At 48.5% G+C, this 18363-nt stretch overlaps 1 protein-coding gene across 1 annotated transcript in view; it reads left to right on the top strand.

The window, feature by feature from the left end:
- Window positions 1-2619: 2619 nt before the first annotated feature.
- LEKR1 (leucine, glutamate and lysine rich 1) overlaps window positions 2620-18363 on the top strand; it is a 34581-nt gene continuing 18837 nt past the window's right edge. The window contains exons 1-5 of the mRNA XM_066556422.1: window positions 2620-2732; window positions 11593-11807; window positions 15655-15774; window positions 16175-16350; window positions 17060-17245. Coding sequence (XP_066412519.1) covers window positions 2685-2732; window positions 11593-11807; window positions 15655-15774; window positions 16175-16350; window positions 17060-17245 — 745 coding nt within the window. The 5' untranslated portion in view covers window positions 2620-2684. The remainder of the gene's footprint in view (window positions 2733-11592; window positions 11808-15654; window positions 15775-16174; window positions 16351-17059; window positions 17246-18363) is intronic.

The following is an 18363-nucleotide window of genomic DNA, read 5'->3' as shown; positions in this document are numbered from 1 at the left end:
GCTGACCGCCCCCCTCAGCCCCCGGAGCCACCGCGGATGTGTGGAGCGGGCGGTGGGCTCCGTGAGGAGTGGGGGTTTGTCGGGGCTTCCTGCCGGGAGGAAACAGCTGCTACAGAGCTGAGTGCTTCTCCCGTGCTCTGCTTCCCACAGGGCTCTGGCCTGGGAGCATCCCGGCTGGCCCAGCATGGCTCTGCCAGGTTCTCCACGCCTCCAGGACAGGATCTCCCCGGATCCCCTTGGACATCCCCTCAGCCTTCCCGAAGGACAGGCTCCCTCTGTGCAACCTTCCCTCAGACCCCAAAGACAGGATTTCCTTTATTTCCTTTACGATAGCCTCCCCTCAGCCCTCCGGGACTGGATCTTCTCATCCACAGGCACCCCTTTGTTCATCTCTTTCAGGTCCCCAAGCAGCACAGGATCGCCTCCATCTCCACAGGACTGGATCCCCTCACCTGCTCCTCCAGCACAGGCTCCCCTCAGTCCCTGCCAATAACTGCATGCTCTCAGAACCCTCTGACAAGCTCCCCTCAGCCCCTCCAAACACGGGATCCCCAAGACCGGATCCCTTCAGCTTCCTCTGGCCAAGCCCCCTCCAGCCCCTCCTCAGCGGGCACAGCCGGGGGGGGCCGGGATGCAGCAGCCTCCGTTCCCCCGTCCCTCCCTGCCTGCCTGCCTGCCTGCCTGCTGCGTGCTGCAGCCCGCCTTCCCCCCCGCCTCCCCCGCCTGCCCTGCCGCGCTCCCCCCGCTCGCCGCCCGCGGTGATCCGCGCTGAGCTCACGGCCGCGCCTCACGACACCCCGGCTCGGCACGTCAGCCCCGCCATCGCGTGAGAGCCGCCGCCCGCCGCCGCCCCCCCGCCCGCCGCCATCACGCACGGCGGGAACAGCTGCCGGCACGGCGCGGCCAGACCCCGCTCCCAGCCAAGGCGGGCTCTCGCCAGCTCCTATTAATGCAGATCTTAATTAATGACCCCCGCGGGGGGCGAGCCGCCCTTCACACGCAACACGCGCTCCCCCCCGTTCGCCCGCGCCTGGCGTGGAAGCACGAAGAGGTTAAAATGGAGGCGGGGGCGTGAGGCGGCTGCCAAGGCGGGATTAGCGCGGCTCGGAGCTCGGCACGCAACGCGGGACGGGGCACGGCGGCCACACGCGAGGGACCCGCGGTGACACGCGTGGCACCGCCGTGCCAAGCCGGGGGGGAGGCGGAGGGCGCCGAGAGCCCGAACGGGCGCACTGTGCCCTCCGTCTTCCCCCGGTTTAGCATACCTCTGTTGAGACAGCACTTATTCACCCATTTTTCCTTTTTTTCCCCCTTACTGATGCAATTTTCCTTTTTTTTTCCCAATAAAGCTTTTGTTTCTGTCCCCTAAAATTCACCACTTTCTTCAATCCAACTCCCCTTTTCTCCCCTATTCGTCTCCCAACCGTACTGATGCTTCACCTCAGAGATGGGTCGTGCATAAATTTAATTAAGGTCACCTCGGGTTTTTTTTTTTTTTTTTGCCATGGCCTGTCCCCAGTTTTGTGTGTGTGTCCCTAAATTACGGTTTTGGGGGCCTATTGTTTTATATAAGGCTGCAGGGAATGTTTTGGGGATGTAGGAACTGCTTTGGGGATGTAGGAATTCCTTTGGGCAGATGGTCCCTGCTGTGTGATAAAGCCAAGTCCCAACAGGGACTGGGATTTGGAGGAAACAGGAACCCATCAGCGCTGGAAAGAAGGGCAGAAAGTGGAATTAATCCCGCTGAAACTGCCGAATCTCGCTTCCAATCCTTCCCTGATTTATTTATTTTCGTGACTGTGTGTTCACTCCAGTGGGTCTCACCGGGAGCTGGAGGCTCCCGGTTCATCCCGAGGTTGAGCTCGTGCCTCGGGTGTGACACACAGATGACCCGGCTGGCAGGGCCGGATTTGGGGTGGCGGGGACTAATTGGGGGTGTCAGGGGTGGCTTTGGGGTGTCAGAGCCGAATTGGGGCTGGTAGGGCTGAATTAGGGGTGCCAGATGCAGGTTTGAGGCGTCAGGAGGGGCTTTGGGGTGTCACAGTTAAATTTGGGCTGTCAGGGCAGGCCGGGGGGGGCGGGGGGCAGAGGTGGTTTTGGGGTGTCAGTATAGAATTTGGGGAGTCAAGGACAGGTTTGGGATGTCAGGTCCAAATTCGGGACTTTGGGGGTGGCTTTACGAGTGCAAGGCCAAATTTGGGGTGGCAGGGCCGAATCTGGGGTGTCAGGGTTTCCCTTCGGGGTATTGGGGGGCTTCGGGGTGGCAGGGTCGAATTTGGGGTGTCAAGGTTTGGCTTTGGGGTGTCAAGGCCCAATTCGGGATGTCGGGGCCGGTTTCGGGGTGCCAGGACCGGCTCTGGGGAGCCGTGTTTGCCATGTCAGGGCTGGCTTTGGGGTGTCAGGGGGGTTTTGGGGCGCATTTAACCCCGATCCTGCGGCGAGCCCGGGCCGCGCTCCCCTCGCCGCCCTCACCTCAGCCCCTGTGACGCGCACGCGCCGTTGCCGCGGTTACGGCGGACGCCGCGGCCACAAAATGGCGGCGGCCGCCGCGCCCCCCCCGCCCCTCACGGGTCCCCCCGGCCCGGACCCCGGCGGGCCCTGACCCCCGAGCCCCGGCCGCTCCCGGAACCCCGAGCCCCCCCCCCCCCCGCTACCGGAGCCCGCCGCCCAGCCCTCGGGAGGCCATGGAGCGGCGCGGCCCCGTCCACGCGCTGCCCGAGGAGATCCGCAAGGTACGAGCTGTGGAAATGCCAGACCCCGACACTCGGAGCTCCTGCAGCAGTTCAGGGATGTTGCACAGGCCTGTGAGCACCGGTGCATTGTCTGCACATTTTGGCCCTGGGTTGGGTTGGGTGTTGGGTTTCCTCACTCTTTTGTGCGGTGTAATTACGGTAATTCTATAGGAACCCTGCAGAGGAACACCTGAGTCTGTGCCGGGGCTGTCACTGCAGGTGAGTTTTGGGGAATGTCTCGCCCTGTGCCAGGGCTGTCACTGCAGGTGAGTTTTGGGGGAACGTCTCGCCCTGTGCCGGGGCTGTCACTGCAGGTGAGTCTCAGATTTCCCCTGTTCTGGCGTGTTTTGCTGCCGGGAGCTCGGAAGGACTGCAGAGCATGACATGTTCCAGAGGAGTATCAACACACACGGGGACGGAACATTCCCCTTCCTTTCCCCTCGTGTCTTTGTGTGTTCCTTTGTTTGCCAGACAGATGATTGCCGGTGTAACAGCGCTGCTGTTTATATGGCTCAATTTAGGAGGAGGCTGCACTCAAGTGGAACACGAGTCACTTTTTGTAACACTATCAAGTTTTCACTCTGGCAGTACAACACCCAGCTGTCCTCATTCCTCGGTCTGCAGCTCATAATTGACAAGTCATTTAAAAGCTTTGTGTACTCAGCCTGGAGAAATTCTCCCTGGCTTAGTCCTGGAAACTGTTCAGACAATTTCTGAGATGATTTCTGAGAAATCAAGGATGGGTAAGATGGATAAAGAAAGGGAAAATAAATACTTAGCCTTAAAAAAGAAGAAGGGAAGAAGCTGTGGAACGCTTTCAGACTCGTGAGCAGCTGTTTTGGTGGCAGGAAGGATCCCACTAAGTTTGTTTATTTAGCAGTTAGTTTTTTAGCCCCAACGGGGTACAGTGGTGAGCAAAAATCAGTGTAAGCTTCTCCCAGAAACAGTTGTACCAAACTGTTGAACGAGGGAATCCTCCTGGAGCTGGTTACTGCTTAATATTTCCTTTAATGACTTAAAGCTGCAGTTTGGTGGCACTTGGGCCTGTTTTATGTTGGGATCAGTTCCTGAGGCAGTTCCTGTTCCATGTGCTCGGCGTGTGCTGGCACAAGGAGGGAGCAGCAGCCAGGGCATGCACAGAAATGCAGGGACATGAGTTCTGTCAGCAGCAGTGTCAGTGGCTGCTGGTTACTGTTGAGCCAGGATCTTGGATTAAAATAAGGCATTTAAAATTAATCCAGTGCATCAATACAAAATCCATAATAACCCCCTTGTCAAACTTAACAGCCTGAGGGCTGTAATCAGGTTATAAGCAGAATAATATGAACAAAGGGATGTTACACAGGAAGAATCTATTAATTTATTAATAGTTTGACTATCTCAATAATTGTAATAGGAATCACGTGTGAAACTTGGGTCTTTGTTGTCCATCTGTCCAGGGCTGTTGAGGTTTCAGTTCTGAGCTGCAGGCTTTAAAATAATGACGTGACTGATGGGAATTTAGAAAAGAGCAAAAATAGTAAAAAGAGCTTTAAAATCTTCTAAGAAAGGATAACAGAGCTGGGTTTGCTCATTCTGGAAAATACCTGAAGGCACAGTAACTGCTCACAGGAGGTGGTGGTTCACTTCCAGGTGCAAATGAGTCTTTTCCTCACATTTCTGGGTGTGCTTTGGTTGACTGCTCTGAAACTCTGGAGGAGCTGTCCCCGGCCGTTGTGGAATTCTCCCAGTGGCATTGTCACTTCAGCTTGTCCCTCAAAGTAGCGAGGCAATCTCTGGAGATGCCACCAGTGCTGGGTACAAAGGTGATCCCTTTGTACCTTTAACAAAACTTCTGGTGCAGAGGACACCGGATTTGCAGATATGGACAGAGTTCTGCTCCTGTCCCATCCTCCTCGTGCCACGTGTGAGCTCCAAGGCAGCGACAGGCCGGGGTTTGGGATGGGAAAGTGCTGGGGTTTGACACATCCTGTGCTGTGCTCATCTCCTCCTCAGCATGGTTACAAGGCACTACAAGTCATTCTCACCATTTCCTCTCCTTGTATCTGCCGTCCTTTCTGCACACATGTGCTCGTTCCCTTCCCGTTCTCTGTTGCCCAGATTTTACAGCCTCTCCCTTGGGGTCTCCCTGCCAGCCAGACGTGTGCCAGCTGTGGCTGGCTGTGCCAGATGGAGCACAGCACGTGCTCCCAGGGTGGGTGTGCAGGCCCAGGGAGCACATGGGGCTGCAGGGATGGAGCCTCTCAGGCACTGAGTGCTGCCCAGAGTGAGGGATGTGCCCTGGCCAGGCGCTTGGATGGAGGGATGATGGATGGATGCATGCATGGATGGATGGATGCTGGATGTTGGGTTGTGGCACTCACATGGCATCCAGGAGCTGCCTCACAGGACAGGCTCTCATTTTCCTCTCCTTGGAGCTGCACAAGCTGCTTATCAAGGTTTTATTTTCAAGGAGGTTTTAGTCTAGAGGGAAGGAGATTTCTCAGCATTTTGTTAAAGGAATGATGTGAAGGGACTTTGGTTCCTCATGTTCTGATCTATTTTGCTTCAGAGGATTATGTAAAAACTTCTACGTGTCCCTGCTTTCTTCTCTCTCTCTCATTCCTTCTGCTCTCACACCCTTTTCACAACATTGCATGGAAGGAGATTTCTCATTTTTTAAGGGAATGGTAGATGTGAAGGGACCTTGGTTCTTCATGTTCTGATCTATTTTGCCTCAGAGAACTGTGTGAAAACTTCTACATGTCCCTGCTTTCTTCTCTCTCTCATTCCTTCTTCTGCTCTCACATCCCTTTCACAACATTGCATTTCACATTCATTGCAAGATGGGTGCTCAATGAAAAAAAAGAAAATCAATAGGTGAATAAAACATCTACATGTCCATTATTAAACTTTATAGTATTCTTTTGTATTTATAGTTGCATACTTCTTGGGAACTAATTGTTAGTAAAGATGGAAATCAGTGGCTTTTAATGCCTACTTTTAATGTATTTACATAGAGTTTCTGTAAGCAGCTCAGCCTGAGAGGTGTCACAGAGCCCAGCAGAGTACAGAAGGGAGTTAGTGTTTCCTTGACCCAATGTCATGGATGTGTATTTTTGGGGACTTCTGGTTTTGTTGCTTGGTTAATGTTTTATTTTGGTTTAATTTTCCCTCAAGGCTTTTATATTTCACCTTGGTAGTTGTTTGTTGCCAGTGGTAGATGAATCATTTTTTTGTGCCTTTGGACTTTAATTAAAGTTCTGTGGGAGTGGAGGGAAATAGGAGGGAAGATGCAGCTTTGCACTGAGGATCTCCCTGAAACAGGAAACAGAACAGCAACAGAATGACCCAAGTCCTCAAAGCAGCAAACACAGTTATATTTAATTTCATATTTTATTAGAAAAAAAAAAAAAAGCTTTGTTATCATAAACTTAATAGGGCCAAGATCCCCTGAGAGATTGAGAGCTGTCTGAGGCCAGGAGTGAGGAGCTGAGGCCGGGGCTGTTCCCCATGAGGACAGAACGTCCTGTGGTGTCCCCAGGCTATCGGGTACACCACAAGCAGCAAGGGGAGCCTCTCCACATGTGCTGTAGCCTGGGCACAGTATGGGCTCTGTGTGAGCACATCATGGCAGCTTCCCCTCCTCCTGCTCTCTGTGAACCCAGCACTGGGGTTTTCCTGTGGAAGGTTCTGGAACACAGAGTTCCAGCTGTGGCTGGGAGCCCACAGGCCTGTCCCGTCCACCAGGACAGCACAGCTCTGTGCCTGGGATGTGCTGCAGTGGCACCAGCAGGCATTTAAAAGCAGATAAATTTCCAGTTTGTGCCCTCTAGATTAGCATGGTAGAATGGCAGAGCCCTTTTCAGCATCCTGCTGGCCCCCTGGATGCTCCTGGAGGTGATGTTCCCCAGCTGCTCCAGTGCCCACGGAGGTTTTCAGCCCTCAGCTGTGGGATTTGTAATGTTTTGTGCTGTTGGGGTGTCAGGCTCCTGCTGTGGGAGTGTTCTGAGTGCTGGGGAGTGCTCTGGGAGAAAATCCTGCAATGGTTTGGGTTGGAAGGGACCTTCAGGTGCCATGGCAGGGACACCTTCCACCACCCCAGGTGGCTCCAGGCCCCTGGGCACTGCCAGGGGTTGTGCCCAGATGGTTCAGCATCTCCACTAAGGGACACTCCCTACCCTCTCTAGGCACTACAGCCAAGCTTTTCTCATCACACCAGGGCTGTATTCTCTATATCCAAGGTTTTCTCACAAAACCAGGGCTGTATTCTCTATATCCAGGGTTTTCTCACAAAACCAGGGCTGTATTCTCTATATCCAAGGTTTTCTCACAAAACCAGGGCTGTATTCTCTATATCCAAGATTTTCTCACAAAACCAGGGCTGTATTCTCTATATCCAGGGTTTTCTCACAAAACCAGGGCTGTATTCTCTATATCCAGGGTTTTCTCACAAAACCAGGGCTGTATTCTCTATATCCAGGGTTTTCTCACAAAACCAGGGCTGTATTCTCTATATCCAAAGTTTTCTCACAAAACCAGGGCTGTATTCTCTATATCCAAGGTTTTCTCACAAAACCAGGGCTGTATTCTCTATATCCAAGGTTTTCTCACAAAACCAGGGCTGTATTCTCTATATCCAAAGTTTTCTCACCAAACCAGGGCTGTATTCTCTATATCCAAGGTTTTCTCACAAAACCAGGGTTATATTCACTACAGCCAAGGTTTTCCACCTTTTCTGCACCAGTGTCCAGGTGTGCTGCTGGGACTGCAGGGACTGGCATCTCCTCACCTCCCAGTTACAGCCAGGAGGGGCTTCCTGACAATCCCACCTACGGCTGCAGAGTTACTCAGGCAAAGCTCTGGTTAACAATGGGCTAAATCACCCTTTGTGTGCTGTGTTTTGTCATGAGATGCTTGGCGGCAGCCCTGGGGCGGGGTTCTCAGCTGGAACGTGCCCTGCCACATCCCAGGCAAGGTGGGGAGCTCAGGGGAGGGGTGCTGGCCCTGTGCTGGTGTTGCCGGCTCCGTGAGTGTGACAGGGTTAGGGTTCATTATTCTGTTTCCTCCAGGCTGCAATGGGTTCAGCTCCCTGAGCTCCCAGTGCTGTTTCCTGTAGTGACACGGGGATTTTCCCAGGGCATCTTTTGGGTGAAGCAACCTCCTGGTTTTACTCCCAGCCTGTTTCTCCACTGTTCACGTGTTCAAAGTGAGCACAGGGATTTTTATTTTGCAACTGTGATTTTTATGGGCAGGGAGCAAATAATGATGTGAGCAGAGTGGCTCAGCAGTACCATCTGTAGTGCTTTGGGGTAGATGCTGATTGAAAACTTGGCTCATAACACACTTTGTTTCTTTTAAAAGAAGTGAAGTTTCTACTGAGACCTTTTAAAAATATTTCTTTGACTAAGGCAAATATAAATTTCAATCTGGTACCTCCTCATTTTGAATATACATCAAAAAGACTCCCCTTTCTTCCTCAAAAATCAGTGGTGTGGTTTGAGTCATCATTTCTTTTTGTGCAGTAGGGATTGACTGGTGTGTCAGAACAAGGACAGACAGGATGAGAAACATGAAAATAATGTGGGAGAGGAGTGAAACAAGAAAGTAAAATTTGGTAATAAAGTAGAATAAATCAACATACAGAAATAATTCAAGACCACCCAGATGCAGCATAAGGATTATTTATTTTTTCTTGACTTTCATGTTTCCAGCTACAAGTTTAATTTGGACAAATACGGAGTTTTTTGGTTTTGACCAGTCCTTGCTGACTCAATCTCAGTCCTGACAGATCCATCAAGGGAGCAAGGGCTGTGGACCAAGGAGCACAGGGGGGTGTTGTGAGGAATTTCTCCATGGAAAGGGAGAAATTCCAGCCTGGCCCAGCTGTGGTGGGGTCCCCAGGCCTGCAGGGGTTTCTCAGCCCTGTGGACGGGGCACCTGGGGGCGTGGGTGCTGTGGGATGGTGGCATTCCATGGCCAGGCTGAGCAGTTTGGGGGTTCTGTGATGAGTGGTCCCTGTGTTGTGTGCTGTGACGCCAAAGCCCTGCCAAATGAGAGAGGAGCTCGCTCCTCTAAACAGGAATCCAGCTCTCCATCCGGGGATGTTTGTGGGTGGAATGTGAAATTCCAGAGGAGAGGGGTGGTGGTGCACGAGCTGACACACCCTGGAGTTATTTGGTCAAGTTCAAGTGGTACAAATTCCTGTCTCATCGTTCAAAAGGCTAAAAATGGTCCAGACCACCAATTTATTTTCTTTTTTTCCTTACAGCTTATGCTCTACAGATGAAACTGAGTCAGACAGATGTAATTTGAGTGATTATCCCTCTTGGCTCAGTCCCCCCTTGCCTTGGTAGCTAAAGAAATCTTTGTAACCAGGGGATAATATTTCCTTCCAAAACCAACTGCAGAGTGGAAACTGCTCCCCCAGATGCTTTACAGCATCTGTGCATCACTCACAACTGTAGCTCAAAGTCTTATGGATAAATATCTTCCCAGATCAAGCCCTTTGTCCTCAACAAAACTGTTTTTTTAATTCCTAATTGATTTTTTCTGTTCACTGCTTGTCCTCAGTGCTCACTCAGGACACGTAAGTCCCCTTTCTACTCAGAGCTCTGATAGTTTCCTTTTCTATTCCTTCCAAACTGATTTTCCCTTGATTTTTTCCTGCTTTGAAGTTAAGATGACAACGGTGTTTTTATCAAATGGAAACAGTGAAATATGGAATCTGAAACCATGAATTTGTGTTTAATACACATCCTTTGTGGTTACTCAGCAGTTTCACTGTTCCAGAAAAGGTCAGAAAAGGTAATTTGTAAGCACAAGAACTGATGAGTTTGTTTCCTACAGATTTTGTTTAATGGTTGGTCAACTTTGGTGTCCAAGAGACAAGGCCTGGTGGAGCTTTTCTCCTGGAAAGACCATTTATTTATAAGGCTGCCAGGGGGCAGGGATAGATGGGATATTGGAATTCTTGGGTCAGATGGGATATTTGGAATTAGGAATTGTTCCCTGGCAGGGTGGGCAGGCCCTGGCACAGCTGGGGCTGCCCCTGCATCCCTGGCAGTGCCCAAGGCCAGGCTGGACACTGGGGCTGGAGCCCCTGGGACAGTGGGAGGTGTCCCTGCCATGGCAGGGGTGGCACTGGGTGGGATTTCAGGTCCCTCTTAACCCAAACCCTTCTGTGATTCCATGAGAGAGGAACCTTGGATTTAGGATGGGAGATCAGGTCAGTGCCTTCCTTGCTCTATTCACGTTCATCTGGGTCCTGGTAATTTTCCAGGTACACTGGACAGATGTGCAGGGTTTAAATTAACTGTGGCTGGCATCACTCAGCGTGTGCCAAATCCATTCCTGGTGCCAGGGAGCTGTTCCATGTATTAAGGTGGATATTTGGAAGCTGTTCAATCTGTACACTTATTGCAGTGCTTGCAGGGTAATTATTAATGTGCAGAGCAAGGTCCTGATTTACACAGCATTTCCTATTCTGTGATTTTTTGACTCTGTAGCAAATACTGTAAAAATCCAACCCGATCAGGAATCCTCCCAGATTTTCATTTCACCTGAGGAATGGATGGGAAGGAGAGCACTTCCAGCTGAGCCCAGACAGGGAGTATTTGTTGTTCTATGACTTCATTTATTTTGACATTCAGTAACAAAACTGTAAACTAAGAAGTTTTGGTACTTGCACAAGCCCTTTCCAGTTCAGCCCCCTGGTGATTCTATCTTGGTTTTGATGGGAGCAGCAGCGAAAGTTCTGAGCTGTTTGTGTGAGCAGCAGCAGTGGCCGTGCTGCACAGAGCACCGTGTCCTCCCTGATAAACCCCCTCCTCCTGCGCTCCCTGCACAGCTCGTTTTGTCCTTTTCCACTCATTCCAGTGCTTTGGAACTTCGGGGTACTTATCCTGAAGAACAGTTTCAGGTTTCCAAGCACAGACTGCAGCTGCCAGGAAAAATAAACTTGCATTTTCGGCTCCTCCAGAGCAGCTGCAACCAGGGGGGGTTTAAACTGGAGCAACATTAAGAAATGGGGAAATAAAGCCTGTCTAGGGCACCCTAAAACACTGTTTATCTCAAACTGTATTTAAACTCCTAAAGGTTGTTGTATGAGTCTTCAATTTAAGATTTTTGAAAGTTCTTTTCTTTCCTCTCGGTAGGGTTTCTTTCTGTTTATCCCAATGTCTCAAAACATCATTTTTTTCTTCTGTAAAGCAAAGTTTCTTAATTGGATTTAAACTGTTTGAACAGGTGCTTGCATGTTCCCTGCTTCAAGGTTAATACCCAGCTCAGTTGGAAAAGTCTGTTTCCCAGTTTAATGCATGGCCTTTCCTTTGGATGGGTGTCACATGCTCTGTGTTTTGTAACCAGTCCTGAGTCCTTCATTCCTGGCAAAGGGGGTGCAGAATCCACAGCACCCCAGTGCCATGGACACCACATCAGCATCACTCATCAATTATTTTTGTGAAGATTGTGGACTACCTCACTTTATTCACTCTCCCTCCTCTTGCCTCCTTCACTTGGATTTGAGTTGTCGGAAACCCAGAGAAATAACATTTATCTGGTAATCCCAGATTCATTAATGAAATAGCTTTATAAAACACAGCATTTCATTTTCCATTAATACCTCCAACCTAACTCAGAAGCACTTCAGCGTTTCAGTGGGAGTTCCCACATATCAAATTGATGTATCTGGGGAAGTTGCCAGGAAGGAAAAGTGCTGCTTTAGCTGGGGTTCATTTTGTTAATGAAGATCTTTGTCTTTATTTGCTAAAGCAATAACATCATCTGATCTTAGCATTAGATTATTTCTTAGCATGACTGAGGGTTTTTTTAGCTGAGCCTGTTTCTCTGAGACACTCTGAAGCATTTCCTCTCTTTGTAGATGCCCCGGGACCAGACAGTGTGCAAATACTGCGGAGTCAGCTACCTGACACTCCACGAGTTCAAGGTGATGGAAGACAAAGTGAAGGCAATGGAGAAGGAGATTAAAGTTTATAAGGGAAGCCTGGAACGGGAGCAGAGGCTTCAGGCAGAGTTGCAGGCTCTCCACCACGACCTTGAGCGCTGCCGGGCTGAGAGCGAATCCAAGACGGAAAGGTCAGAGCGCATCATCTCCTCTGGAGATCCTCTCCTGCGTGTGGCAGGGAATTGCAGCACAAAGCAGCTTCAGATACAAATAACAGTTGTATTTCTGTTCTCAGATGGCCCATGTACACTGTAATACTTGATTTAAATCATCTTTCACAGCGTCCTGGGGAAGCAGGTTCAGAATTCCTGAGCAGTTTAGGAGCAGTCAATATGTGGAAGGTGAAGGAAAGGCCAGAAGCACTCAGAGGGATTTCCCCTGCACACACTCCCAAAAGGAAAAGATGAATATCTCATCTTATCATCTTGTAATAAATCTCTAATATTCCAAATGAAATTCCACAGGACTGGGAGTGCCACAGATCTGAGATTTGGGCTGGCTGTCTCACAGTAAAGAATTCCCAGTGTTTTTCCCTGGCAATCTCAGGATTCCCTCTCTGCAGGGCTGGTACAGAATCCTAAAGCAGTGAGGAACAGTTTGGCAAATGCCAGGGGCATTTTGCTTCACAAACAGGGGGTTTCAAATCCTTACAGATATGGGAAGGCCCCATTTCAATGGGGAGTTTTGTACCATGAAACTCCAGTAATTAATGATGGATCTCAGAGCCACGTTTGGATTTTCAGGGCACAATTAGGACCTTCACGTGTGTTCTTTCAGCTCATAATTACAGGGTCTGTATCCCTTGCCATGCACACATTTTGGAATCTATTGTTATAGTCCATTAATCAATTACAGTAGGACTATAAAGAATTGACGTTTATAGTCAATTAATAAAAGGTACTTTGTAAAAATGCAGTTTGCTCGAGTTTGCTGCTGATGGATTGAAGCTACCAGAAACTCCTGGGTAATTTTTGGCTCATCTGACTGAAACAGACAGAAGTTTTTTTTTGTAAGGATGAGGTTCTAATTTTAATTATCAGCTCAGTTTGATTTTTGGGATCCCTAGGAGGGTTGTTCCTTGTGTGACTGCCTCACACCAAGGGATGTAGAGCTGAAGGTGTTCTTGAGATTGGACTGAAATGCTTTGGAAACTTGCTTTTTTTGGGAGAATCACTCAAATACTGTTAAAAAATTAATTAATGGATTTAGTTAGGCTTTTGCTTGCTAATATTAGTAATAAAAGATTCATTTTAGAGCACAAGTTCCCACAAAAGTGAACAAAATGCATTTATCTTGTAAGTTACTCATGATGTTTCTTGCAATATCTTTTAAATTTAAATTTAACATCTTCCACCCCTCCTTCCCGATATTTAATATTTTCTGTGGTTTAATATCTATTTTTAAAGCTTGTTTGCTCCTTGTCCCTTTAACGACCCTGGGTGGCAGCTCTGGTGGCAGTGTGTGAGCAAATGCACTGACAGCACATTCTTCTTGTTGAGGCTCATTTGCCAGAGCTAAACTTTAAATTTTCATTGAGCTGACTTTCTGTAGTAAAGCTGGAACAGTTAATAAAATTTTTATCTCTGCACTTTTCTCCCCTAAGGCTCTGCTTGATTTAAAAGCTGCTGAAATCAAGTGGGATACTTGCAGTAGGTTTCCATTCCAGCCATAAATCAACCATGGTGCCTTGTTAAGAAACTTGGCTGAATATTCCTTATCTTCTCCTTGCTGTCCTGGGCCTCTCTGACTACCTTGTGCTGTGGTATAAACTATTCAACATCCTGGGTCTGGCCAGGCTGACAAAGCACTGCTCCCAGAAGCCAAACATGCCTTTTTCTTACTTTTATCTCTGCTAGACCAAGGGATTGAATCTCTTATCAGTTGCAGGCTGTTTCAGGTTTCTGTTCCCTCTAGGTTCAGCTATCCCTGTTGGTACCTGTGGTTAACCTTGAAAGCCACCTGGGAGTTTGCCTGTCCTTAGTTACCTTTCCTTTGGGATCCTGGCAGGAGGAGGGGAGCAAACTGCACTGATCCTACTGCTCAACCTTATTCTGTGTTAGAATCACCTCAGTCTCGGTAATTAATTGAATGATTATTAATTTAATTAGCGACATTCAGCCTCATCCAGTGCAGGAAATGTAAAATAGATGTAAATGCTAAAGATGTCCTCAAGTGCCACATCCACGTTCCAGGGGTGGTGACTTCACCACTTTCTGAACTGAAAATGAGCAGCTCCTGGCTGTGAAATGAAAGTGAGCAGCTCCTGGCTCTGGGCAGCTCCCCCAGTTTGATGGCAGTGAAAATGCTGGGGTGGGGCCTTTTCTGGACAGTGTTCCAGGCTGCTGAGTGCCTCTGTCCTGGCTGGCAGTGCCAGTGCTGCTCCGTCCCACCGGGCCAGGGCAGCTGCTCCTCCTGCTCTGGCACCCTCAGGGTGTTTGCAGCTCCCTCTGGGCTCTCCGTGCTGCTCTGTCCCTGCCAGCACCGGGGTGAGCGTGTCCTGACACCTCCCTCTGCCCCAGAGGAGCACCAGGGGATGCCAGCACAGGCTGGGAATGCTCTCTGACATCAGCCTGTGCCTAGCATTCTCCAAATGCCAGCTTCTGACCGTCCACTGCACTCTCCCTTTGTGCTAAAATCCCCCAAAATAACGGGTTTATAATGGTCTTGCCTTTTCCACGGGTTCTTTAGTGTGTGACTGAGCAGGAAACATCCCTTTAATGTCAGCTCTGGAATGGAAAGAGGAAGAAAATGTGTCTCTCCTTATTTTCCAGTTTCTTTTTAATCCAAAAGATCTTCAAATACTCCCCATTCCAGAATGAGAATGGAAAATGAGCATCTGGCTCTCCCTGGCTCCCAGAGTTTGGATTTGTTATTGGTCACTGATAAATCCCTGATTTTTTCCTCAGCTGCAAACTGATTTCAATTCCTGTAGCTGTTTAGGGGATGGACATTTTCTTGTAAGTGACAATAGTTCTGCTCCCAGTCACAATCCAACAGATTTTCTCTCCTCTCCTGCTCTCCACCTCCTGGAAATTTGCAGGTAGCAATGGGTAAAATTTTCTAAAAAGGTAATTCCAGGAATGCCTTCAATTTTTGGGTTTTTTTTTTTTTGGGTTTTTTTTTGGTTTTTTTGTTCCAGGGTTCACAACTGAACCCCAAAAACTTGCTTTCTAACCCCCAGATGTTCAGTTCAGATTTTGTCAGAGCTCTGCAGATCCAGGTTTCTTAACCAGAACTGATATTGTTTTAAAGGTGCATTTTGGTGCTGATCTGTGCGATAACAGTAACTAATGCACTGTCATAGTTCGGTTTAATTTTTATATATTTTCAGCATAAATCATCCTCGTTCTCTTCTGCTGTTTCAAATTGAAGTCAAGGCTGATGTAGTGCTTCTGCCAGCCTTTGGTTTTGTAAAATTCTTGTCTATTCAAACATTACTTATTTACTTGTGGCAATGAGTCACCAGGAGACAAATAGATCATTTTCTCTGTGTGAGCAGTAGGTGTTGAAAGCTTAAACAGGGGCTGGTTTTTAACAGATGCTTGTCACTGGAGTGGTATTTTTGGGGCTGGAAGGCTGCTTTAGGATGGTTATCTCCAGAAAACAGCTGGGGCTGATGTGCTGTGTGGGATTGTTCCTCACATGTACCACAGGAAGGGAACTGGATTCAGCTCTTTTATTCCTGTGCAGTTCCATTCATTTCCATCCATTCAGCAAGTGCTGAATTGTTGAAAGAGCAATGTTTAAACTGTGTTTATTTACACTGGGATAGCTGTGCCTGAAAAACAAACTGGTGCTGCAAAGAAAGTTCCCAAGGTAAATGTTAGAGGTGAGGAACACCTCGAGGGGATGGTTCTGGAGGTGTTTGCTGTGCCTGAGGCCAGCACAGAGCTGGCTCCTGCCCTGAGAAAGCTGAAACCAAAGTTGGAGGTTGATTATTGCTGCAAACAATTCTGATGATTTTCTTTATGTCTCTAGGATAAAAACCCTGACAGTGGAACTGAAAACCAAGCAGGAGGAGATGAAAACTGTGAAAGCTGATTTGCAGTATTTCCAAGAGGAGAAGGAAGCTGCCTACAAGCAGTCACAGGTGCTCAGGTGAGAACCCAAAAAGAAATGCTGATGTTGGAAGTGCTCTATTTCTTACATATATATTATTTATAAAGACTCACCATAAACCTGGGCATACAGTCATTTAAACATGATTACTCTGATTTCTCAATTAAAAATGATTGTACGGTTTCCTGTACCAGATTTTGAAATGATGAAACAAACCCAGTTTTCTTCATGTATGTATAAAAGCTCTAAACATTTAGATGGAGAAACTTATAATACATATATTCAACACACAGCACATTTCATACACTGAATTATTGTAACCCAATGCAGCATAAATTACCAGATTATGGCAGCGTAGTTGTCAAGCTTAGTCCAATTCCCAAGTTTTATTTCCAAAATAATTTATAAATATACATCTGGTATCTTTTCTTTCTTGCAGAACTACCTTGGAACACCATTGCTCCACCCTGAGCAAGGCTGTCTCACTGTTCCCTTTCATTAGAAGTGAATTAGACAGTATTAAAGAGGTCATCTCCAGCAACATGGAGAACTTTGCTGCCATGAAGGAGGAAATTTTTCGGCAAATAAAAGCCATGAGCAAAGAAGCTCTGACAGGTAAAGCATCCTGCAACCATTTTGGGCAAGAGAAAAAAGGATCCTCCAGGGTGCTGGTCCAGCATCCCTGTGGGAGCTGCTGGAGTGTCCTGCAGTGCTGCCCCCCAAACTGGACAGGCTGCCCCCCTTCCCTTCCAGCTGGCTGGGAGGGCAAATGAAGAAAAAGGGGAAAATAATGAAGGTGGAGAATGCAGTCCTGCTGTTAATTGTCCATCTTAAGTAGAACATCAGGCTCTGAGGGTAAAATTCAAAGAATTGGTCTCATTTTGAGTGCAGGACCAGCAAGGACCTCTGGAGCAAACCCACACCCAAGAGCAGCAGCTCTCCCTGCTCCCATTCCTGGGTGAGAACGAGCTCTGCCAAGTGCAGCCCCCCTTATCTGAGGGGTCCTGGGGCCTGCAAGGGGCACAGAGCAGCCTCTGGGCTGGCCAGAATTCCCTTGGCTCCTTCCTGCTCCCACAAGGGCCAGGGGAGCTGGAGTGGAGCCTTTCTTACACAGGCTCTGTATCCCTCATCCAACATTTCCCCCTTCAGACTAGTGCCACACCAGGAATATCACACCCATCCTCAAATCCAGCTTTCCACATCAAAACTGTTTAGCCCTACTTATTTTTGCTGGCCTGTGAATGCCATTTAAAAGCTTTGATGTTCTTATTCATGACTAACATAAAATAGCAGCAGTCTGCATGGGTTTGTTTTGCCTCCTCAGAAATACCCAAATTGAACCAAAGATTGGCAAAATCCCAGCGGGAGAACGAGTGCCTGCAGGAGAAGGTCAAGCACCTCACTGAGGTGGCTGACACAGTTGAGCTGAAAACTCAGCAGCTCCAAACTTCCCTTCAGCAGGGCAACGAGCTCCAGAGTCGGTGCCGGGAGCTGCAGAAGGAAACTCTGGGTAAGAGAAGTTCTTATCTTTTCTAGCAAAAATTCCGGGGGGGGGGGGGGAAGTGTTTTTAAAAGCACCAGAGTTGTTGTGGTTGTTACTGTGAAAAGACTCAACAGGCCTGAATAAAAGGTGGGTGTCTGCAGTCAGAAGGAGGGAATGTCATTCCAAGGAATCTGGACCCTGCTGGCAGCACCAGGCAGCTGGCTGAGAGGGCAAGGCAAGAAAAAGAGGGAAACAGTGAAGGTGGTGGAATACGATCCTGCTGTTAATTGTCCATCTTAAGCAGAACATCAGGCTCTGAGGGTAAAATTCAGAGAATTGGTCTCATTTTGAGTGCAGGACCAGCAAGGACCTCTGGCTCTCAGAGCAGGACTGAAAAGCAGGACAGGTCAGGCCAGGCCCTTTCCTCTGAGTCATTAACAGCAGGCTCCAATGATCTGCCCTTGATTGTGTCCCAGGAAGCAGAAAATGCTCTTGGGAAGGATGAGAGCAGTGACAGCACTTAGAATGCCACCCTGGGAGCTGTGTGCAGACAAAAACTCACTGCAAAAGGATTATTTATGTGGGTGCCTCTTGGATCTCTTCTCTCTTGCATTCACAGCTCTGGCTCAGAGGTATTTGGGATCTTGGGAGCACAAGTGAGGTTGTGCTGCTCCAGGCAGGGTTTGCAGTCCCCAGGCAGGCACAGCAGTGCCCAGCTGCCCTGTGCTCAGCCTGGTGACACCCTGAAAGCAGCAGCTCACAGTGATGGTCACTTCCCAGTGATGGTCACTTCCCAGTGATGGTCACTTCACAGTGATGGTCACTTCCCAGTGATGGTCACTTCACTGCTCCTGCAGCACCTGTGGAGACAGCAGGTGTGAGATCCCATCCCTGAGTCACCATCCCTTAGCATGGACATGTCACTCATTATTAGATTGTAATAACAGAATAATATCTTATTATTGAATTATTTATTTTTATAACAATACTGCTAAAAAGCTCCAGCAACGACACCTTCTGTCTTTGTAGAAATTATAAGGAGCAGTGCACATAAATCTCACCAGATGGTCTCTCACACTCTGAAATACATCATAACATCAAACACTTGTATTGCTGTGTTTATGTGATGGGAAAACTGCCCTTAG

Source organism: Molothrus aeneus, chromosome 10 (assembly GCF_037042795.1).
Source record: "Molothrus aeneus isolate 106 chromosome 10, BPBGC_Maene_1.0, whole genome shotgun sequence".
Lineage (NCBI taxonomy): Eukaryota > Metazoa > Chordata > Aves > Passeriformes > Icteridae > Molothrus > Molothrus aeneus.
Note: the sequence above shows the minus strand (reverse complement) of the source record. Positions and strands in the feature narration are given on the sequence as shown.